Here is a 24,106-nt window from a genome sequence, read left to right as displayed (position 1 = left end):
ATCTCAGGATCCTGGGATCGAGTCCTGCATCAGGCTCCTTGCTCAGCGAGGAGCCCACTTCTCTCTCTGCCTGCTGCTACCCGTTTGTGTGCTGCCACATAAATAAATAAAATCTTTTTTAAAAAGCGGGGAGGGGGGCGCCGGGGTGGCTCAGTTGGTTAAACATTCACCTTCGGCTCAGGTCATGATCTCAGGGTCCTGGGATTGAGCCCCGAATGGGGTTCCCTGCTCAGTGGGGAGCCTGTTTCTCCTTCTCCCTCTGCTACTCCCCCTGCTTGTACTTAAAAAAATTAAAAAATTAAAAAGCAATTCAATTCTTAAAAAAAAAAAAAAAAAGTTTGGTAGTGTGCAGTTAAAAAAATTAAGGTGTATTCATATAAGGTAATATCCAGATCCTTATAATTATGCCTTTAAAATTATTTTTTATGATACGGGATATTACTTACTATATAGTATTCAGGAAGAATAAAAGAGGATAGAGTATAATTCCAATTATATTAATATATATCAATTTATTTGCATAAACATAAATTTGGAGGGATATATGCCAAAATATTAACCATGCTCATCCTTGAGTTGTGGCATTATGTACCTTTTTTCCTTCTTTAATTTACAAAAGTTTTCTACAATGAGCATGTATTAATCTTAACAGAAAAAAATGGTTTTTCGTCTCCTGTTTCTGCTTAATCTCAGCATTTAGACAATTAAGATGACTTTGAATCCTGGTTCTGTCCTCCTTGCTTGCTGTCCTAGACACCCACAAAACTGACAGAGGACAAAGCCAAAATGAGAGCATCATGGCCTATCACTGGAGACCTCCACCTCCCCCCTCGCCCCCCCACAACGGCGACGTGAGCTCAGTATGAGCAGCCAGGGTGGCCCTTCCACTAGCTACAAATCCACGTCACTGCTGCAGCAGCCCAAACCTATTCATTTCTCTTGGACCCAAGAAAAATCATGACACTCCACGTCCTTTCTAAGCATTCCGCCAACCTCAACGAGATGATGTTTCCAGACTTGGTGGGGTGACCGTGTCAGCAAGTAGTTCTCTCAATGCCATTTTGGAGTCCTTCGTCAATAAGAAGCTTACCAGCCTGCCATTTCCAGTTCTTGCCCACATGAAGGAAAAATGGTAACAGCAGTTATCATTGTGCCCCCCCCACCTCCCCCTCCAATTTCACAGGGCCCCTCCCCAGATCCTAGAGGGAGTCTCTGCTTAACGCCTACAGCGGCTAGCAGGACCCCCAAACCTGATGTGTAAGAACCCAGCCACCGGGACTCATAAAAGGCAAGTTGGTGCAGTGTCTCCTTTCTCCCAAAGCCCGCTCCTTCTCCTGAGCCCTCTCACCAAGTCTGCTCGCTCTTCCTTCACAGAGAGAAAGGCAACAGAAGTGTGCTCTGCCTCCTAGAATCATCCACCACATGCTTCAAGCAGGAATCTCCCCCTGCCTGTCCTGGTTATCTTATGCTCTGACTATAGCTTTAAAAAAAAAAAAAAATCCCTGGGGCGCCTGGGTGGCTCGGTGGGTTAAGCCGTTGCCTTCGGCTCAGGTCATGATCTCAGGGTCCTGGGATCGAGCCCCGCATCGGGCTCTCTGCTCCGCAGGGAGCCTGCTTCCTCCTCTCTCTCTGCCTGCCTCTCTGCCTGCTTGTGATCTCTCTCTGTCAAATAAATAAATAAGGAAAAATCTTTAAAAAAAAAAAAAAATCCCTTTACATTCTTGTCCAGCTGACCCAGGCCTGTTGCCTCCCTACCCAGAGCTCTGCCTACTGAACGAGTTGCCTCTCTCGTCAACTATTACTCAAGGCTCAAAGCCAAGATGGAGATCAGCCAGGAAGAAACAAAACTAGCCTTTTATCCCAGCCAGGACAATTCATGAAGACCTCTCAAGGGCTTGAAGGGAAGGGGAATTCATGGTTCTGGCAGGAGTGAGCCTGGCATGAGCGGACGCTGGCAGACACCACAGTACCTTTGCTGGTAAGGCATAAAGCAGACCGCTCTGCTGAATCCTGGGCTCTAAGCAGCTCCAGTTTCACTCTAAGTAAAGGGCCCCCTGGGAAGGAGAGGCCCACCCTATGTGTCATCAGCCCTCCCCAGTGCCCTTTGCACTGCCCCCAACACCCTGCCTTTCCTTTCTGCCGGATATGCAATCTCATCTCACAGGAGGGTCACCCTGCCTTAGCACAGCTCCCATTTCCTGCCCCTGGTGACTCCTCTGAAGTCTATTGTTCCCGTGAAGTTTGGGCCAAAGGAAGCCAGGTCCCCACCCATGGGGGCCCGCCCACCCTCAGCACAATGATGGAGCTGGCCGGTCCTCCTGCCTTTCCAGAGGCCTGCCTGTATTAAAGGCAGGAGGATGTGGGCACCCATCTTATGGACTGGAGTTCCAGTGGAAATGTTCCCAAAGATCCAGTTGCTATCAGCTGAAGGCTCCAGGACCCTATCACCCAGGAGGTGATTAGAATCCCCTTAATATCTAAATAGAAAAACGGAAAGCAAGGGGAGAACTGTCATTTCAGAAGAGGTCAAGGCAAAGCTGGAACTAGAACACAGAGTTGGAGACCGCACTGCCCAGTGACAAAGCCCTGCCCCCACCTCCACCTGGGCCCCTGAGCTGGCTAAACCCCTGGGGGGGAAGGAGGGGGGCACCAGAGAGCAGCTGTTCAGCTCCAATTTCAGAGCTTTAAAAGGGAGCTGTCTTCCCAACCCCTGCCAACAAAGGGTCATGGGGGGCAAAGCCAGACAAGCAAGGTAAAGCCACCCTCACAAGCCCTGAATTTCCCACTGCCCCCAGACTGACCTCGACTACAGGAAAGGCCATGAAGCAAAGCTGGTGACCCCTGTCCTCCACTTGCACTGAGAAGGAGAGGAGCCACTGATTAGGCAACAGGTACCGCTCTGTGCCGGTCACCAGTGCAAGACTCCAGAATGGAAGTCGAGGGAGGTTGCGACATTTGCATCCCGGGAGATCTAGAAAGATAGGGAAACCCTTCTCCACCTGGCCAAGTAATGTACAAACCAGTGAGGCAAACGGAGGGTGCATTTAAGTATCCCCAGAGGACCCCTTCCCAAGTCGGCATCCTCAGATTCTATAGTTCTGTGCTTTCTGCTGAGACAAAAGGGAGTATTTCCACCTCCCATCTGAGCCACAAGACGGGAGACGTCACCAAGCCAGACCGCTCCAGCCCCCACACCTATCGGATGAAGGGGACTGGTGGCGGGGGGGGGGGGGGGGGGGGGGGGGGGGGGGGGGGGGGGGGGGGGGGGCGGTGTCTGAGCATTGGGATCCACAGAGAAGACAGAATGTGAAGTGAGAACAGAATGGACTCTAGTCCCAGCTCTGTCATTCACTGGTTGTGCTATCTTAAGCAAGTTACTGACCTGCTAGTTTCCCTGTCTTCAAAGATTTTTATTTATTGTGCAGAGTGAGAGAGAGAGAGAGAGAGAGAGAGAGAAAACGCGCGCGCACAAGCAGGGGGAGCGGCAGGCAGAGGGAGAAGCAGGACTCCATCCCAGGACCCCGGGATCATGACCTGAGCCCAAGACAGATACTTAACTGGCTGAGCCACCCAGGAGTTTCCCTGTCTTTTAAAATGAGGGAGTTAGATGCTAACATCAGAGTGTCCAATAACATTCAGCAGGTTCACCCTGGGGGGTCAAGGCAAAACTGGAGTTAGAGCAAAGGAGGTGCAGACCCTGTGCTCCCCAGGACAAAGCCCTGCCTCCACCTCCACCTGGGCCACCAGCTACCCTGGTTCCTAAGGATGAAGAACATCATACAGGGTCTGGCCTATGACAAAGGTTCAATTCCTGTTTGCTAAGTAAACACAAATGAACAGGGCAGGGCTTGTCAAAGGGTGTTCAGAGAAGTTCTTAGGAAAAAAAGAGGTTCCATGCCGAAATATGCTTAGGAAATACTGGCTACTGAGTCTGGAATGGGCCATACAGTGTGCCGGGTAGTTGGCAAACACCCAATTTTCACAACAAATGTTTGAGATGGATATTAATTACCCCCTCCCATATTACTCATCAGGAAACTAGCCTGAGGGCCTTAACAATTGCCAAATGACTGTCGGGATTTGCACCCCAGTATGTCCAGCCCCAAATCTGTATGTTTTCTATCCCATCAATGCTGCCCTGAGACCCGACACCTTCAAAGCTCTAGGTGCACACCTGGTCTAAGCAGGTGAGGTGGCTCTCACTGAATCACCTGCACCACCACCCCCCTGCTGGTGGGGAGGGAGCATGAAGGAGCAGCTACCAGCCACCACCCCTCTGAGAGTGTTGTGTTTCTTCCTTCCAAGAGTCCTCGACATTACCCATCACCTTGTTGTGGGAATGAAGAAAGAACTCTGTACGCGATCTGCCAGTGCCCCCCCTACCAACACCATCACATACTATGTCACTTCTGCCAATCCCCGGGACAGCCGGAGGGAGGGCCCTGCCCAGTTTCTGCCTCTAAAATAAATTCAAATGATAAAAAACCCAAATGGAGAAAGAACAACAACAACAAAAAAGCAAAACAGAAAGGAAGAGATGGGAACACCAAAGACACCCAGAAGTGTCTTCCCGCAGGTCCACTAGCAAATGAGAGGCAGCCCTTCCCTCCCCTGCCGGCTGCCGGGCACTAAAGCATGGGCGCAGTTACTCCCTTCCCTTCCCACAGCAAAGTGTAAAGAATTAGGATTCTCCCATTTGACTGCTGGATAGCTAGCTCCAAGGACAGTGGACCAGCGGAAAATAAGTTCAGGCTGGTATACACCCATTCTCTTTGTCCTCGGGGCCAACTTGAAAAGCACTGGCCACACAGCTCTCAAGATTCAAGACACTTCCGGAAACATCTCCACTTCTATCAACAGCCCATCCCATCACCGCTAGACAAAGATCTCAGTTTCCTTTAGTCTTCTCCCACCTTGCTCTCTGGATTGTTTCAGGCAAGAACAGAACCCACTTGCCCTCAGAAAGACAGCTGCCTGGAGGAGGCAGGTGTGGACAGCTTCCTTCCAGCTCCGTCCAGTCCAGGGCGAATGGAGCCTGGGGACCACACACTCCAGCAACCACAGTGCAATTATCCCTGCACACATACAACAGAGACACGGTCTCTTGCCCACGGTCATGCTGACAGGAAAAACAGTCCTGCCCAGAACCAACATCCTCCGAGAAATATACATACAGACGTGGCACTGCACAGGAACTTAGAGACACTCAGACTTTCAGACAGCACTCTTCTCCAGTGGAAACACACTCACGTTCAACACAAACAAATACGCCTACTGGCACAGTCACATACACCCAAAGCTCGGGAGAGGGGACAGTCGGGCGGTCACATGAACGCATCAAGACAGCCACTGTGTGTGACCGGAATCCCCTTTCCACACATGTGCACGGAGCCTGTGTCCCTGGGAAAGGCGCGCTCCGGATCTGGGAGCTCTCCTCCCTCGGGCTGGTCCCCACCGTGGAGTACAACAGGCTTCTCCAGCCCCGGGGAGCAGGGGACCCTCCGGAGGGCTCTCCTCCACTAGCGCAAAGCCTCGGCATTCACACCAGCCCACCCACTACCTTCAGGACTCGCTCTCCCAAGTCAGAAAAGGGCACGGCAGAAACGAAGCAGGGGTGCTGGGGGCCTTCGGCTTCCGGGACCCCCCTCGCGCGAAGCACCTCTCATCCACCACCCCGGGGCCGGCCCCAGCCCGAGGTCCGCGCCGCCTCCACGTGCCGGGCGAGCTCCCCACGCCCCGCCCGACGCCAGCCCTCCGGCCAGGTCCTCGAGCGCCGGCGCCGCAACCTTACCGGTCCCAGGGTGCGGGAAGGTGGGGCGGAGGCGCTAAGCCCGCTCTGCGGGGTCCACCGCGCGCGCCAACTCGTCGCCGCGGCTCCGCTGAGCTGCCGGGGGCGGTGACGGCACTGCGGGACGACAGAGGGCAGTGCGCCGAGCCCCGCGGCGGCCCGGGGGGCCACCGGCCCGGCAGGGAGGAGGGAGGGCGGGCGGGCGGCTGGAGCCCTCCCGCCGGGGGCTGGCGCGCCGAGCCGAGCCGAGCCGAGCGGAGCGGAGCGGAGCGGAGCGCGCCGAGGGAGGAGTTTTCCCAGAATGGGACTGACGGGAAAGCACGGGAGCTCCCTATTCCTGGAGGAGTGAGTCAACCGGCTAGAGGAAGGCAGCTCGGGGGCCAGCCGCGGAAGGGAGGGCAGCGGGGGCGCCGGCCCGGCCGAGAGGTCCGGGGCGGGAAGGGCGACGGGGGAAGAAAAGAGCGGCGGCGCACGCGGCCCAGGGGCCGGCGCGCGGCGGGGGAGGCGGCGCGCGCGGCGGGGCGGGCGCCACTCACCTGGGGGACCGGCCGCGGGCGGCGGGAGCCGGGAGCTCGGGCCCTGCCCGCCCCCTGGCCTGGAGTTTGAAAGGAGGACGCCCGGAATGTGCGGAATGAGGGCTGGTATGAGATGCGCGTCGCTGAGGGAGGGAGGGAGCCGAGGGAGGGGCTGCCCTGCCCCGGGCCCCTCGGGAGGAGACTGTGCGGCAGGGGGAGGGGGCTGCCAAGCGGGGCGGGGGGCGGGGCCGGCGGGGGATGGGAGGCGCGCGCGCAGCGGGGCGGCGGGACGGCTGGACGGCGGCCGGGCGGCGCGGACCCCTCGGCTTAGACGCGGCCTCCGCCGCTCCCGGGCGCCCGGACTTTCCCTTGGATCTCTCGGCCGCGACTCTCTTCCTAGTCCCGGAGCCCCCGGGTTCCTGCTGTCCTGGCCCAGTCTCCGACTGCCTTTCCCAGGAGCTGAAAGCCTTCCTCATGAGCTGAAAGTCTTCCTCATAACCTGGTTGGGGGAGGGAGGGGTGCTCCTGTGAGTGGCCCTGCCACGCTCGGCGTCCCCGGCCGGCGCCGCTCCGCACAAGTCCCTGGGAGGCCGGGGAAGGGGCGGGCGCCCAACGCGCAGGAAGGGCTGCTCCCTTCCCCGCAGCTCCCACCAAAGGACACTCGCTCCGGGGAACCAGGAAGCAGGAACTCCCGGGCTCTGGTCCCAGATCCGCCGCCAGTGCCCCCACGCGTGCCCTCCCCCGGCGTTGGTCCCTTCGGTCGTTATAATATATGTCTGTCCCTTAAGGATCTGTCCCTACCACGAATGTAAAGCTCATGGGGAGAGGACATTCAGTGTGAAGTCCATGTGGCACGGGGAGACACCTCTTGGGCTCAGTAATTCAATGAATATTTATCCGACATATATTAGGTGTCACCCAGATGCTGTGAAAACAAAAATGAAAATAAGACCTCAAAGAGCTTAGCTGTAGCTGGGAACACTCCGTACGTAGAAGAGCATTGCCACAAGGTGGGGATCTGGGTTTGAAACGAACGTGCCAGTCAGTTTAGTCTGGTTGGGCAGAGGGGCGCTGGGCTTCTTCTTGGAAGTGCTGAGAACACATTGGCTCAAAGCAGCGTGTTACCGCAGACCTCTCTGTGTTTCCCTTTGCTGGGAGGCTGAACCAAGGACTTTGGCTTTTTCCAAAAATCAGATCCAACCCTGAGGGAACATTATCACTTCACCTGCATCTCTGTTGGTAATCCAGATCTTATCTCCATAAGCACAGAACTTCTTGAAGTCTGATTAATCTTATCTTTCACCCTCACCAGCTTGGTGCCTGGGATAGATAAGCACTTAATCAATGCTGAATAAATAGAAACCAAAAAAGCTACCACAGACTTGAAAAGAAAGTACTATAGATGACAAAGTTGTTTCCAAGAGAGAAGTGCTCCAAAGGTGTTTGGAGGGATGACAGCATCACTGGATGAAGGATCGCATCTCATAAGGTGAATATTTTGAAGGAAGCAGCTCAGGTTTGATTACATAAATTCTGGTATGTTTAGTCAATAATGAGTCACATCAGGGCTCAGTCACACCTCACATACATGAAAAGACTGCAGGGCAGTATATAGGCACCTAAGGAAGTACAGACTGTAAACACTGGCTATCTAATGCAATAATTATTTGCTGAGTGTCTCTTTGACTTTGAGCACCATGCTAGGTGCAAGGGGTAGGTCCCCACCCTCAAGAAGTTTGCAGTCGAGGTGCGAGGACGGTCATACCGAGCTCAAAGGGAACCTGAGGGAAGGAACAACGAATTCCCAGGTACAGAGGCGACATTTGCCAGCTCTCGAAGGATAAACGAGAAGTTAACGAGGGCAGAAGAGCCACAAAAATAGAGCAGTGCGTACACACAGGGTGTTCCGGAAAAGTCTTATAAACTGGTGAGCTGGAAGAATAGATTGCAATAAGTGGGTGCCAGGTTGTGGACACCATTGAATCCTGTGCTCAAGAGTTTGGGCATCGGGAAGGCCATTTTGACGCAGGTGTGGCATAATCGGTAGGAGCGTTAGAAGACCCCTCTGGCCATGGTGTCTGTGGATTGGAGAGTCAGGGTGCCCTAAGCTCAGGCTGTGCTCCTGAGCTTGACCGTAAGGGAAAGGGTCTCAGAAACAGTCCACAGGCAAAATCAACAAGAATTGGTAACTAAGTTGGCTGTGAGGGTGAGAGAGGAAACCAGACTCACTAAGCTTTCACTTTGGTGGTGCCATTCATGGAGGTAAAAATTCAAATACCAGAACTAGGTTAGCTGGGAGCTGAGTTCAGCCAAGGTTCAGAGGTTTTGAGGAAGGCAAGGCAGAGTCCAAACGGGAGATGATAAAGCAACCTTGGAGTGTCACGTCTAGCCCAGATTGGCGAGAGGAAATTCAGAGGTCAGATTGGCTTATTCCCTCCAAATCTTAAGTCTCTGAGACCCTAAATGACCCAGGTTAGAATAGTGTGCCTTCAGGAGCTTTGTCTCCTGGTCCATACCCTTACAGGCTTCTAGAAAGTCCTACACCTTCAGGAATCTCACTTCCTAGGCTGTCGTGGTCTCTTTGGCTAAAGTTCTCAGACTTGGAAACTCTGAAGTTTCAAAACTGACTGATCTTAATACACATGCCCTGCCCCTACTAGGGGTAAAACCTTTCTTAAGGTTTCAGTGACCCTCAGGAATGAATCCGTTGGTGGAAGTATTGCATTTGTCTGATCAAGCTAGAAGAGATACATATGGCTCCCCTCAAATGACACCTTATAATCCACAACTCACCTCACTTCTTAGTGAACCAGACCACACCACCCAGTCCTACAGCTGCCTCTCACCCAGGCTTCATGCTGAATGGTGCAGGAGGAGGGCAGGGCTGCCGTCAGAGCTGGGCTTCATGTGGCGAGGGTATTTGAGTTGTTTATACTCCAAAATTACAGTAAAAATTTATATTATTTTTATCAGATGTGGTTTGGTATTATTTCCACTCCTTTAATAAATTTTGTTTTTCGAACCTGCATGGTCATGGTTAAACAAATTATCTATATGTTTTAAACAAGTTCAAACACATCTATGTGATGGAATTCGTTTCAGTTATTAATAACAAGACTTTTCAAAGTAAACCAGATGAACATTGTCCACAATATAAGTGGAAATACAGATTCTAAGAGCGGTATGTGGGATAATCCTGTTTTTGAAAAATAAATCGAGGGGTGCCTGGGTTGCTCGGTCATAAAGCATTAAGCATCTGCCTTTGGCTCAGGTCATGATCCCAGTGTCCTGGGATGGAGCCCACTTTCCCTCTCGTAGTCCCCCTGCTTGTGTTCTCTCTCTCGCTGTATCTTTCTCTGTCAAATAAATAAATAAAATCTTTTAAAAAATAAAAAATAAATAAATTGGGAAGTATTTTAGAGTGATTATCTCTGACAGGTTGAAGATTAATTGGATTTTTTATTTTCTCATTTTCATTCTTTTTTTAAAGATTTTATTTATTTTTTATTTGACAGAGATCACAAGTAGGCAGAGAGGCAGGCAGAGAGAGAGGAAGGGAAGCAGGCTCCCTGCTGAGCAGAGAGCCCAATGTGGGGTTCCATCCCAGGACCCTGAGACCATGACCTGAGCCTAAGGCAGAGGCTTTAACCCACTGAGCCACCCAGGTGCCCCTTCATTCCTTTTTTTAAAAAAGATTTTATGTATCAGAGAGAGAGAATGTGTGTCCAAGCAAGAAGAGGGAGCATTGGCGGGGAGGGAGAGGGAAAGAGATTCTCAAGCAGACTGCCCCACTAAGCTCCGAGCCAGACTCAGGGCTCAGTCTCCCCACCCTGAGATCGATCATTACCTGATTGGAAACCAAGAGTCAGACACTCACAGACTGAGCCACCCAGGCACCCTCTCATTTTCACTCTTTATTTTTTGGTGAAGTAGAGTTGATACACATTGTTACCTTTATTTCGGGTGTTATTATTTCCTTCTTTAGTCTTCTGTATTTCAGTCTTCTGCCTTCTATAGGCAACAAACTGGTACTTTTACAGTGGGGAGGGGGGAATAGTGTGACTAGAACCCTTCCCTTTTTTCGTCACACCTTTTTTAAAAAACCACCCGCAACTGGATTTGATGGCCTAAGAACAAGGTGACAAGGAGAAGATGGTTCCCAGCTGCTAGGTAAAAGGCACCTACACTGCTTTTCAGATATCTCCAAAGCACCCCCCCCCGCCCACCTGCAATGCTGTTAATGTGCCTGACTCCTCCTGTGGTTGGGGTCCCTGGAACTTGGGTTCCTTCTTTTTTTTTTTTTTTTTTTAAGATTTTATTTATTTATTTGACAGAGAGAGATCACAGGTAGAGAGGCAGGCAGAGAGAGAGGAGGAAGCAGGCTCCCCGCCAAGCAGAGAGCCCGATGCAGGACTCGATCCCAGGACTCTGAGATCAGGACCCCAGCCAAAGGCAGAGGCCCAACCCACTGAGCCACCCAGGCGCCCCTCCTTCTCCTTTTTCAACCTCTCCATACTTCTGTTTGCTTTTCCCTAAGAAGACTTCTCATTCCTTTTCAACCGAAGTGCATCTTGTGTTCTGCAGAACAAAGCAGACCTTTACCAAAGGTGTTTGCCATCTTTCTTTTCCTATTGAATGAAAGCAGCTTGTAATTTGATACAGAATATAAGTTCTGTTATCTCTTTGTCAAAGAAAAATGTAGAAGGATGGACTCTAGGTCTATTTAGGGAACTGGAGAGGCAAGGGACAGAATTGTGTCTCCCCTGAATTCACACGTTGAAGTCCTAATCCTCAGTACTTTGGAGTAGGAGTGGATGTGGAGATAATGTCTTTAAAGAGGTGATTAAGTTAAAAGGGGGTCTTTAGGGTGGGCCCTCATCTCAGCTGACCCATGCCCTTATAAGGAGGAGATCAGGAAGGACACAGGCCACCACAGAGGGGGGCCATGTGCAGACACAGGAAGAAGGCCGCCATCTGCAAGCCAAGCAGAGAGGCCTCAGGAGACCAAGCATGCCAACCCCTTGATCTCTGTCTTATAGCCCCCCAAACTGTGAGAAGTCAACTTCCGTTTAAGCCACCCAGTCTGTGGTAGTTTGCTATGGTGGCCCGGCCCTTACAAACTCACACAGTGTATTTACAGCCCAAAACAAAACAAACCATTGCTTTCCAGAGGCCGGAGGTTGGGGCCTTCCCCACCCAGTTCTCACGTGAGAGTTTCTCTGGGGTTCCTAGGGGATCTTTAGGATCAGCTATCTAAGACTTCCAGAAAAAAAAAAAATCAAAAGGAAGGAAAAGCTTTCTCCACTCTTATTCAGTTACAAGTGTCATTTTCAGTAGCTATTGAGGCAATCATTTGAAAATTAACGTAAACGGTTTGGGTTCAAATAACAGCTCAGGCACATGCTGATTGTAACCTTGGGCACACTTAGACCATGAGCCCAGCATCCTCATCACTCATCTTCCCACTCCGCATTCATTGAACACAGATGATGTCCTTGGCACGGTGCTAGGGAGGCACCAAGGAGAAACAGAAAAATCCCCATCCCTGCCCCTGGAGAGACTAACAGTCAAATGAGGGAGCTGGGCAAAGAACAACTTCCGTGTGGAACGTTCTTTATCTGCGCTGTCCAGTGCAGTAGACACTAGCCACATGTGGCTACTGAGAACTTGAAACACAGCTAGCCGGACAGAAGAATGGAATTTTATTTTGATTTAAATGTAAACAACCGCACACAACTAGTGGCTACGATGTTGGACGTTGCAGCCTCAGCGGAGGACTATCCTCTGGGAGCTGCTCAGCAGCCAGAGGGGTGGGGAGGAGGGAAACATTTGCAGAGCCAAGGGAAGGATTCAGGGCCGTGGGAGCGCCCAGCGTAAAGGTGTCACGTTGTGGCAGTGACTGAGTATGAAGAAGGAAAAAGAGGAGGATTAAAATAGGTAACACGGGTCCCCAGAACATTGCATATATTCAAAAGACACTGATAGAATTTCTTTTTCCCCCCTTCTCCCCTGATAAAATTTCTTAATGCGCAAATTATCCATACAGAGGAGATTAGTTAAAAAACACTATGGTACGTCCCACAGTGAAATACTGTGGCGCCTAAACAAGGATGAGGAAAGCCTGCGTTTACTGAGAGGGGATTATCTCCGGGTATAGTAAGCAAGCTATCGGACTGAGTACATAGTATGCTATATGTATTTTGTGCACAAAGTTTGGGGAATTACAAATGTATTTATTTCTGCATAATGAAACACTAGAAAGAAACTAAAAACAGTTAACTACAGGAGGAGAACAGGGCAAGGGAAAAAGAAGGGGACAGATATGGGAATAGGCTTTTATTGTAGTTTTTTAAAGTTTTTTTTTTAAGGTTTTATTTATTTATTTGAGAGAGAGGGAGAACCAGAAGGAGAGTGGATGCCCCACTGAGCAGAGCACCCGATGTGGGGCTCAATCCCAGGATCCCAAGATCGTGATCTGAGCCAAAGGCAGACACTTAGCCAACTGAGCCACCCAGGCGCCCCCTAAAATTTCTTTTAGACCATATGAAATTATTAATATTTAGAATTTGTATCTCTGTATATCTGATACAGAATAGCATAAAATTGACTCGAGGCAAAGAGAGGACATATTTTTTAAGGTCAAATTTCCATATGGATGTAGTTTGTCCTCATGTGCATTTATACCCTAGAAATTACATATTTGCCCCATTTTTAAAATTTCAATCTAATTCCTAGCCCTCCTCTGCCTGCCACTCTCCTCTCAGGTCGTTCTTCCTCTTTAGCCTTCCTGCCCCCAGATTACAGAAAAGAACCTCTGGATTCTTTTTGAATCTTTGGAAATCATAATAAGGGACAAAATCTGGGTAGATAGTACCTAACTAGATGTTAAAACTCTGAGGCTTGAGAACCACCATATTAAACCAAAATGTGTAATAAATGGTGGTAATAGACCAGGAAAACTCCAACTCCCACTCGCACCTTGGCCCCCACCAGCTTCCTGGAGCCTTCTCTCTTTTCTTGCCCTCCAGACTCTTGGGCCATAGCTCTAGAACCTCATGAAAGGAGCTTGGGCCTGATGGACCAAAAGACTAAGCAGAGCCAGAAAAAATCATGGAGGCCCATTTCACATTTGAAATATTTCCAAAGTTTCCATAACATCAGGGGCATTTTTTACCTAGGCTGTTCCTTCATGTAGAAATAGAGAGATGGGTACAAAAAAAGTAAGGAATGTGAGGTAGGGTCACGGCTGAGACTAGAACCTGAATGTTTAGTTTCCCAGTTAAACTATTCTGTTTTTCTTTCCTCTCATAGCCCCTGGAAAACCATCTAGGATTTCTTTATGAGTGCATATCAACCATTTTCTATAACTGAAGGGCTAAAAATGTTACCTAAAACGTGTTGCTCCATTTTTTAAAAAAGATCTTATTTATTTATTTGACACAGAGAGACATAGCGAGAGAGGGAACACAAGCAGGGGGAGTGGAGAGGGAGAAGCAGGCTTCCCGCTGATCGGGGAGCCCATGTGGGGCTCGATCCCAGGACCCTGGGATCATGACCTGAGCTGAAGGCAGATGCTTAACGACTGAGCCACCCAGGCACCCATGTTGCTCCATTTTAAAAGGATGTTAATAAAAGTGATACTGGCATTTGCCACAATCCTATACCAAATGCCGGCATTTTACCTGGAATACCTCTACTGGCTTCCAAACTCCAAAAATATTACTATTCTAGGACCTTCAGGAGAGTCACACCGAAGCACAAAGGTGCTTTGTAAATATGTGATAACCTGGTCCAGTTGTTGAAGTCACTGAGCCATTTGTGACTTCCTCCTCTGGTTTACAGAACCTGCGCTTTTCATTTTAATGCACTTGTAATGCTCATCCTTGGTTGGTAGGTGGAGCCACGAATCCATGTGTGGTTTAATAAAGGCTTCCCTAAATTCTGAGGACCAATGGCAAATCCTTCATTTATTGCGGGATCCCTGGCTTTTTGCAAATAAGAGTCTGTGAGACTTTTAAGGAACATATATCGACTATGACAACTAGGCAATCAAAGTGGGGAGAGAAGGCAAAACGATCAAGTGGTCAAGAAATGTGTCTGAGGGGTGGGACGGGATCTGGCCAGTCCCTGGCAAGCCCCTAGCTGAGGTTCGCATGGGGAAGATTGAAACAGGCTATAGACTGGAAGGAAGCAGCCATTAAGCATGTGGCGTGAGTACTCTCCCACACTGTGCACTCCTGGCATTCCAGAATCCCCCACCAAAGACACTCAGAATCTGCCCTCTCCAGTTCCCTCCTGTCAGCACCCGTGATCCTTCCCTAGGGTCTCTGGCACCCCTGCCAGCAATATCTTCAGCTATGGACGGCATGATGCTGTCCAGAAGATAACCAGAGAGTTCGGTTCCAAATGCAAGTAGAGGAATTCCACATTGTTGTCAGCATGAGTGGGGAGAACTGTGTGCAAGAATTAATGATCATATAGTTCAGACCTCTCAATATAGAGAGAGGAAAGAGCGCACATGGCAAATCACCAGCATAAAGGGGTCAACCCTGGGTTTTGGCTCAAACTGTTGCTTTATTTCTGTACCTATAATGTTGTTTAAAGGACTGGATTGATGCTTGTGTGATCTGCTAAACTTCTGATCAAAAAGATCCTTTTGTAGGCCTGTTTTAGCTTTTAAAAACCACTTGCGATACCTTTCACATCAATGACTACTGAAGCATTGATATTACTCCTGGTCACTGAAAAAGTATACAAAGAATTGTGTCATAAATATCCATTTAGCCAGCCCGTGCACCATAGCCAAAAAGAACCATGTGAAAAAGAAAAACCAAGCTGTAAGATTTAACTCTGACTCCAGCTCTCATACTGACTTTTACGCTCTTCCTGCTTCCTTCCATGTGACTCATTTTCACTGCGACACTGATAAGAGCAGGAAGGCCTAGTAAAGATTTGTGAACACATAATTTTTTTTCTACTTGTCTCTGTAAGGTAGCTCTGAAATGTGAACGCTCAGAGGCAAGAGACAGGGTCTACTTCAGTTGTAGATATTGAATCAGTAACCGATGCCAACAAAGAAAATCCAGGAGGCTGACGGGTGCAGGTATCTAGAACAGTATAAACCCCACCCGTCTGTGGCCCCTCCCTTTGCTCAGTTCTTGGCTCACATCATCTATCTAGAAAATCCCTGGTGTCACGAACATGATGAGACAGACTTCTGAGTCCTGCATACTCTGCTATCCTGGGATGACAAAATCCTGATTCACAGGATGAAAATGGTTATTCCGGAACATTCCAGAATGGGAACTCCGTAAGGGATGGGACTTTGCACAGAAGACTGGTGACATTCACATTTTTAGATAAATTATTTTTTATTTCTGTAGGCATACAAAGGTATAAATAGATTCTGTAAAACCTATCGCTTGCACACTCAAGCAGAGAGTACCTGAGCTGGGGTATGGATGGATGTCTTAGAGCCAGACAGAGCAGGAGGAAGCAGGATTAGATCCAGTCATCCCGCAGGCTCCCTATCCCCCAGACGCGGTCATCTACTGCAACTGGAGAGAAGTGAACAGCTTCCCGTTTTCAACAAGGGCGGATCAGACAGTACGTCAGGACGGTGGTGCCAGAGGTCTGCCGGGCGTTAGGGCACTTCTATGAATGAGGCACTTGATAGGAAGCGCGCCTGAGATGGAAACCAATCACGTCAAAACAACAGATAGGCCTCGCCTGTGAGGGACGAGCAAAGTCTTTTCATCTCCCAGCTCTCTTTCCTTCATTGCTATTCGATGTGGAGCAAGGAACGACAGGAAGCAGGGACGAAAAGGAAGTCCATGGAAAGGAAACATAATGGAACAACAGCAGCTGATTCCTTGCCCCATGCTGGCAAAAAGCTCAGGCGCACAAAGGCTTGGGGGCAGAACAATGCTGAACGTAGAACTCACAAAGCTCTTGGATTGTCTGGAGTCAGATGCATTCTGAGACCGGTGAGCTGGTGGCAAGCAGAGTCCTAGGATTTGTTGGGAGGTACTAATGATCTGAAAGACTTGGCAAAACTCTTATGATCTGTGAGGAAAAGTGACAGGAGCGTGATCCGTACCAATGATCCAGGCTTTAGGGGGCTGATAATATTTGTGTTAAGAAGAAAGGCCCAGAGCTCTGCCTAACAAGGTCCGCAGAGCTCGGTCAGCTAGCTGGTCAGTGGTAAGGTTTCCATACATAATGTTCTTACCTCTTACATGGTCTATGGGTGTGTGTGTCCCTCTATACTAATGGCTCCACAGCCCTATGGCTGTCGGAGGCACTCCTGGATGGAAGATGAAGGCAACTGTCGAATTACTCTCAGTCTTCATGAGACTAAGTCACCCCCAGAGTTTATGCTGTCCACCTAAACTGAAATTAAGACAATACATTTCTCATATCACTAATCACAAAATTTGGCCAGAGCCGCTTTGACTGAGATGGCTACCAGCCAACCTGCTCTGAGGGAAGGGGGGCAGTGGGGGACTGTGACATCAGTACCATCCAAGCCCCAGGAGGAAGGCAAGCTCGCTCTAACACCACGCTTACTCTGATAAAGACGATACAATACTAGATTTGTTTCCAAGTGAGCGTGAAGTTCTCCGCGTGGGGTGCTAAAGTGGCTGATGTGGTCCTCCCCGATGGGTACTTCGGGTAGGACGGCAGAATGAAGCTAACTATGTGCGCTCAAAATGACCACTGATGTGGGGTTTTCCCAGTTCTGAAGGTAAACAAAGCTCTTAGAAGCCATCATCACCAAAACAAGCTAAAAGCAAAGCTTACTTAAAAAAAAGAAAAAGTGAAATAAAAGTAAAAATTTTAAAAAGCCCCATGTTGGCTATAAAGCTTACTTGGAAAAAATAAAATAAAATAAAATCTTGAGGGGTACCTGGCTGAATCTGTCAGTAGAGCATGTAACTTCGGATCTCAGGGTCGTGAGTTTAAGCTTACTTAAAAAAAATTAGAAAAAAAATAAAATAAAAAATAAAAAACAATGTAAAATCTATGTGGATGAAGCCGAGTAGCTTTTGGACCCAGTCAGTGGGACTACTGCTCCCTAGAGATATCCATGTTCCACTCATATGATGTCACAGCCACAGGCTCTTTCTGGAAGATGCCGAGGCCCATCACTTACAGCAACATCCCAGATCTGATGCGCTGCCGTTTTTGTAAACCAAGTTTCGGTGGAATACGGCCACCCTCCCTGGTTTTTGAACTGGCCGTGGCTGAGCAGCTGTAAGGGACTCTCTGGCCATTTACAGAAAAAGTCTGCAGACCTGAAGACTAAAGGCAATTTAGGGAACTATCCCACTCTGGAAAGGTCTTCCCAAAAAAAAAGACCCCGGGAAGTAATCATTAGAACCTGATTCTAGCTGCAAGTTCCCAAGCGTAGGAAATCTGACCTCGGAGGCACAGAATGTGCTGGCCAGTCCCCTCGGGAGTTACCAATGTGCTCTGGACAGGAACCTTCTGTGCTCTCAACCACCCATCACCCAGGTGAAGCCGTGACCCCTGACCAGGTCTGTGGAGCCCAGAGAAGTCGAGTGTGTACATATGTGCGTGTGTGCATATACACATATACACACGCACGTAGACACATATACATACATTCGGGGATTACTCCCAAAGGGGTGGGCTGGTGCTCTTCATGGCCTGGGGCAAAAGCAAAGGAGGCAAGTATCGGCTCCTGAAAGCTCTGAGTGAGAAAGCTAGGTGCCTGCTGTTTGCTCATTCACAGGCCAGCTTGCTGTCAAAGCTAGAAAGCCCAATGGCAAAGGCTTGAAGTGCACACAGCGGGTAGTTGTAGTCCAGGGTGAACACATCATCTGCCACGCGTCCAAACTGCATGACTATGTAGTCAGCTAGAAAAAAACCGGAAGAAATTAGGACGTTAGAAGAGAATGGGGGCTGTACTGGGGGAAAGCCTACTGACGATACAGAGAAAAGTCCTGCAAATAGGTCACTGGGTCCCTTTACAATGGGAAACCTTGAGAGGGATGGCAAGAGGCACTGGACAAGAGTGAGCGTCTGCTTACCAGCAGCCAAGTTTCCATTACTATTCCTCTCAGGGAGCAGGAGATGGCTCCTGGACTAGCATGAGAGGGCCAGGAGGGAACAGCACAAGCTCCAAGGGCTAGAGGTGCCGAGGAAGCTTTACTGAGAGCCATTGCATCTGCTTCCCAAACAGGGGCTCAGAAGTTTCACTTTAAAACTGCCACTTTAGGACCACCTGGGAGGCTCAGTCATTAAGTGTCTGTCTTTGGTTCAGGTCATGGTCCCAGGGTCCTGGGATCGAGCCCCACATCAGGCTCCCTGGTGTGCAGGAAGCCTGCTTCCCCCTCTCCCCACTCCCCCTGCTTATATTCCCTCTCACTGTGTCTCTCTCTGTCAAATAAATAAAATCCTTTTTAAAAAATTAAAAAATAAATACAAAAATAAAACTTTAGGGGCACCTGGGTGGTGGCTCAGCAGGTTGAGCGTCTGACTCTTGATTTCAGCTCAGGTCATGATCCCACTTGGGATTCTCTCCCTCTGCCCCCCCAATAAATAAATAAGTTTTCTAAAAATATAAATAAATAAAACTGCACTTTAGTCTTTCCAAAGAAACCACTGTCTTTCTTAAATAATTCTCCCCGAAACAGAACTTCCCGTCAATGATAGGAAGCGCTCATTCCCTGCTGTGTAAGAACACCTTTCCTCCTACTCCGGTCCAACCCTTCCTGCAGGCTTACGGTCATTCTCATGGACTATCTGAAAGTTCTTCAACTGATGCCTGAGTGACACGGCCATGGAAGTTCAGGACGTAGGACTGCGTGTCATCATTCCAGGACTGGGGCCTTGTTGTGCAGTTCAATCAAGTTCTCCATGGTTTTGTTTTTGCCATTTGGAAAGCAAGCTCTCGTGGTCCTGTTTGAAGAGAAATCACTGCTTTGTCCTGAGAACCATAGGAAATCATTCGCTCTCAACTCTGTGAGGTAGAAGGTGGAAAAGGGGAGTATTTTCTCCATTTCAGAAAGGGTACAGCAGAAACAAAGAAAGCCAAAAGTTAAGCAGATTTTTAAATTCTGATGGATTATCTAGCATTTCTCTTTGCAGGCTAAGCGATTTCGGATCAACCACTTTAGCAAATACTCTGCAATTGTACTTACCCTGCCGTTCCGGAGTGATCTCTCTCCTAAAGAAGGGTACGAGCCCTACTCAAACTTGGGGGTTCTCCGAGAATCAATACTTTTTTCATATTGATCTTGTTCGTACTGTAATTTTGTCCTTCAGACTCCCTTGCTGATTAAATCTGTTCTTACTTACATTTCGTGGCCGAAATGGGATCCGTTCATGATTCATATTCATCCCTGGAACAATCACAGACATTTTCCTAGGACCTTTAAATCCAAGTACATTTGTTTCCTGGAAGATAGGAGAATAAGGCAGGGACTTAGGAACAGAAAGGAAAAAGAGACCACATTCTTTTTTTTTTTTTTCCTGTACAGGAAACAGTGTACAGATTTAATGCAAAATGGAGTAAAACACTCATCAATGCAGGCATGTAATAGTCACAAAACCAAGCTCTTGTTCTAACGAAGAGACCACATTCTTAACACAAGATTTTCTTGGGCATGTAAAATATCCAATAATGACGTCAAAAACAATTTGATTTCTTTAGGTAAACGAAGAGAGGGAATCAAAAAGAGAAAAGTAGGGGCGCCTGGGTGGCTCAGTGGGTTAAAGCCTCTGCCTTCGGCTCAGGTCATGATCTCAGAGTCCTGGGATCGATCCCCACATCGGGCTCTCTGCTCAGCGGGGAGCCTGCTTCCTCCTCTCTCTCTGCCTGCCTCTCTGCCTACTTGTAATCTCTGTCTGTCAAATAAATAAATAAAATCTTAAAAAAAAATTAAAAAAAAAAAAAAAGAAAAGTAATACGCTACATCCTTTTACACCTAATGTGAACACTTGAATTTAAAAGAGATACTACTGGCTTGAAACTTTATTCTTATTCTTTAGTCTTTTTTATTTTTTAATTTTTTTAAAAGATTTTATTTATTTATTTGACAGAGATCACAAGTAGGCAGAGAGGCAGGCAGAGAGAGGTGGGGAAGCAGGTTCCCTGCTGAGCAGAGAGCCCGATGCGTGGCTCGATCCCAGGACCCTGAGATCATGACCTGAGCCGAAGGCAGAGGCTTAACCCACTGAGCCACCCAGGTGCCCCTATTCTTTAGTCTTAAAAGTGAAATCTGAGACAATTATGAGCAAACTGCCCAATTTTGTCATCATTAATAAATATGTATTTCCCAATGAGGGCATGGCATTATATGATCTACAGTGAGAATTATAGCTTAATTTACATTAGCTTAAATTAAATTATATTAAATTACATAGGGCCTCTACCAGGAGGTAAGAAATTCAAATGCCCACGTCAGCATAAGGAATACAGTCAGATAGTAGCTATTGCCCCGATTAACACAGCATAATGGATAAACCTGTCAAATCCCTAAGCCATATACCTGAAACTAATGTAACATTGTGTGTCAGCTATGCAAATAAAAATAATAATGATATTATACTATATATAGGAGAGTTGCTAAGAGAGTAGATCTTAAGAGTTCTCATCACAAGAAAAAAAGTGTAACCATGTATGCTGATGGATGTTAACTAGACTGACCAGGATAATCATTTTGCAATACATACATATATAAAGTCATTTCATTAGAACACTGAGGTGGCTCAGTTGGTTAAGCTTGGTTAACTTTTGGTTTTGGCTCAGGTCATGATGTCACGGGTCCTGAGATGGAGCCTAGCATCAGGCTCCGACTAAGCACAGAGTCTCCTTGGGGATTCTCTCCCTCTGCCCCTCACCCTACTCACGTGTGCACATGCACATATGTGCACGCTCTCCTGCTCAAATAAGTAAGTAAATCTGGGGCGTCTGGGTGACTCAGTTGGTTAAGCGTCTGCCTTTGGTTCAGGTCATGATCCTGGGGTCCTAGGATTGGGCTCTGCTTCTCCCTCTCCCTCTGCCTGCCGCTCCCCCTGCTTGTGCACGCTCTCTCTTTTGTCAACTAAATAAATACATAAAATCGGGGCGCCTGGTGGCTAGTGGGTTAAAGCCTCGGCTTGGCTAGGTCATGATCCCAGGGTTCACTGGATCAGAGCCCACATCGGGCTCTCTGCCTCAATGGCGAAGCCTGCTTCCTCCTCTCTCTCTATGCCTGCCTCTCTGCTACTTGTGATTTCCTCTCTGTGCAAATAAATAAAGAAAATCTTTTAAAAAATAAAATAAATAATAAATAAATAAACTCTTTTAAAAAAATTAAATAATATTTTTTAATTAAAAAATAAAATCATTACATTGTACATCTGAAACTGAAATGCCAATTACACCTCAATTAAAAGGGCGGGCACCTGGGTGGCTCAGTCAATTAAGCATCTGCCTTCAGCTCAGGTCATGATCCCAGAGTCCTGGGATCGAGCCCCACATGGTGAGCAGGGAGCCACTCTCTCCTTCTCTCTCCCTCTACCCTTCTCCAAGCACATGCTCTCTCTCAAATAAATTTTTAAAATCTTAAAAAAAAAAAAAAAAAAAAAGAGATCAGTCTGCTTTGTTGTAACCTCTGGTCAGAACCAAACTTGGCAATTTTATAATTAAAACTTGAATCTACAGAGAAAAATGCAACCAGCCAACAGAAAAGGAGGGTCACAGAAATAAGAAACAGCCTTGGGAGGGAAGAGTGTGAGTTCGGTGGTGGTTACGTTTAAAGTGGCCAGCAGGACCCCAGGAAATTAGGAAAAAGACTCGGGAAAAGAGCATTATGAAGATGGCAGGTACGTAACAGATGGCTGCCAGCTCCTGCCGGATATAGGTCTTTTCTACCAGACCTGGGCTTGGTCGGGCTGACCCCATGGTCAAAACTGTAAACTTGGTCCCCATGAGGTTGGATCTAGAATCAAGAGGAAGAAGTTACCATTTATGATCTAATATTTTTGTTCCCCACACAAATACAAATCTAGTACAGGTATGGAACAGAATGGAAGCCCATTTGCCTGTTCTCCAAATGTTCACCACTGTTTCAAAGATTTCTCATTAAAATAAGGAAGGGACTTAGATTTTCTATTAACTTTTTTTTTTCTTGAGAGTACACAATCAGTACATGCTCAATGTAAAGAAGATACAGATTCCTCTGAAATTACAGGAATAAAAAATATCAGAAAGAGCAGGTGTGATACAAGCTGCATCTCACCTGAGTTTGCCAATGTAACTTTCCCCTTCACGAGATAAACTCGTTGGATCAGTGGAGATAAGGTAGTGGATGTTTTGCTCTTTTCCGCTTTCTACCTGCAAGACGAAATATCTGGGAAAAGAAAAACGTGTCACTCAAGAATATGAAAGAACCACCACAGTCTAACTATTCACTAAATGTTTAGCAAGTGCCTATCAGGTACCAAGCAGTCACTCTTTCGTGTTTTTTTTTGTTTTTAACAGGCTTAATTCGCCTTCATTTTTCTTGTGTACAAACTACATGGTGGCCATAGCTGGAGCCTGGGTCTTCTGCACAGAACCTCTGGTGTGGGTCTTTACAAGACGGTCAGTGAATTCCTGAGAGGGGGCCTTGGTGAACATGAACATGGTTTCTTTCCAGAGCTCAGGATCAGACAGCTTTTCGGTCTTGCAGATGCATCCAAAGTGGCCTTGGCGAAGTTGCCCGGGATGGCTAGGCAACCTCGTGGAGATAGAGCAGTGGCACATGATGCCAGGGCCCGGAGCCGCGGGTGGGACGCATCAGCACAGAGCTGCCGCGTCCAGTCACCTTACACGGAATGGTGTGGGGCTTGCTGATCTCGTTCTTCCCGGAGGCCTTGCTGCACTGCGACTAGAGAACTTGGCCAAGAATGATGGTCCACCACGGATGTCAGGAGCTACCTCATTGGAACATTGAACACCGACCAATGTATCTGCTGTAATCCCTGATGGCAACAGATGCCTTGAACCTGGTCTGCCTGCCAGGATGGGTCTGCTTTTGCATGGGCATGATCTTCAAAACCACATCCTTGAAGGACGATCCCAGGAGAACCTCAGTGATCTGATTCCTTGATGGGCAGATGGAAGAGATAGGTCTCCTCCAGGGACCTGAACTTCATGTGCTTGGCCAGACAACCTAGGCTGGTAGAGGCATCCACTCTTCATCCTTGGTCTTGCTGCCATGAGTTCCTTGGCCTTGATGGCTGCGGAGGCCGTGTGGCCTCCCATCCCAGTGCCTCTGGAGGCACCAGTGTCATCTGCCATTTGGTGTTTTCTTGGAGAAGACCAACCTTGGGGGCTTTATCTCCTTTTCTCACCCTTATAATGCCTCTCAGAATTCACTATCAGGGTTTTCCTACTGTACAACTTTCCAAAATTAGCTGGATTCTCCAAATACAATAGACCCCTTTATCCACCAACCCCTGGTGGATGCCTACTGAACACTACAATGTTTTTTTCTGTATGTATATATGACAAAGTTTAATTTATGCATAAGGCATAGCAAGAGATTAGCAACAATAACAGAATAATTCTAACAATATACTGTAATAAAAGTTCTATGAATGTGGTCTTTCCATTTCAAAATATCTCACGGTACTGTACTCCCCTTCTTCTTGTGCTAATGTGAGATGATAAAATGCCTATGTGATGAGACTGAAGAGAGGGGGCATTAGGCTACTATCGACCTGCTGAACCTATGTCAGAAGAAGGACCCATCTGCTTCCAGATGTCAGTGACTACAGGTGACTAAAAGCACAGAAAGCAAAAAATT

At 48.1% G+C, this 24,106-nt stretch overlaps 2 protein-coding genes and 1 long non-coding RNA gene across 10 annotated transcripts in view; 1 reads left to right on the top strand and 2 right to left on the bottom strand.

Moving 5' to 3' along the window:
• TEAD4 (TEA domain transcription factor 4) overlaps window positions 1-6,165 on the bottom strand; it is a 65,413-nt gene extending 59,248 nt beyond the window's left edge. For 2 of the 5 annotated variants that reach the window (XM_047742978.1, XM_047742982.1), the window contains exon 1: window positions 1,349-1,439. In XM_047742978.1, coding sequence (XP_047598934.1) covers window positions 1,349-1,424 — 76 coding nt within the window. In that variant the 5' untranslated portion in view covers window positions 1,425-1,439. Of the gene's footprint in view, window positions 1-1,348; window positions 1,481-2,801; window positions 2,972-5,791 lie in introns of those variants that run through there. The other 3 variants (XM_047742980.1, XM_047742981.1, XM_047742977.1) reach the window with 3 other exon arrangements.
• A 125-nt stretch (window positions 6,166-6,290) lies between these two features.
• Window positions 6,291-23,902, top strand: LOC125107672 (uncharacterized). Of its 4 annotated transcripts, XR_007129628.1 has the most exons (4): window positions 6,291-6,429; window positions 7,615-7,791; window positions 19,049-19,507; window positions 22,798-23,902. It is a non-coding gene; the product is annotated as an uncharacterized LOC125107672 (long non-coding RNA). The 4 variants fall into 4 exon arrangements; XR_007129631.1 differs by lacking the exon at window positions 7,615-7,791; XR_007129629.1 differs by lacking the exon at window positions 19,049-19,507.
• Window positions 15,650-24,106, bottom strand: part of TULP3 (TUB like protein 3) — a 69,281-nt gene continuing 60,824 nt past the window's right edge. Inside the window, 9 exon segments of the mRNA XM_047742984.1 lie at window positions 15,650-18,184; window positions 19,055-19,085; window positions 19,087-19,149; window positions 19,151-19,198; window positions 19,200-19,229; window positions 19,629-19,727; window positions 22,144-22,255; window positions 22,556-22,627; window positions 22,629-22,666. Of these exon segments, the coding sequence (XP_047598940.1) occupies window positions 18,051-18,184; window positions 19,055-19,085; window positions 19,087-19,149; window positions 19,151-19,198; window positions 19,200-19,229; window positions 19,629-19,727; window positions 22,144-22,255; window positions 22,556-22,627; window positions 22,629-22,666 (627 nt within the window). The 3' untranslated portion in view covers window positions 15,650-18,050.

The sequence above is a fragment of the Lutra lutra genome, chromosome 8 (assembly GCF_902655055.1).
Source record: "Lutra lutra chromosome 8, mLutLut1.2, whole genome shotgun sequence".
NCBI lineage: Eukaryota > Metazoa > Chordata > Mammalia > Carnivora > Mustelidae > Lutra > Lutra lutra.
This window is presented reverse-complemented; position numbering and strand designations above follow the sequence as displayed.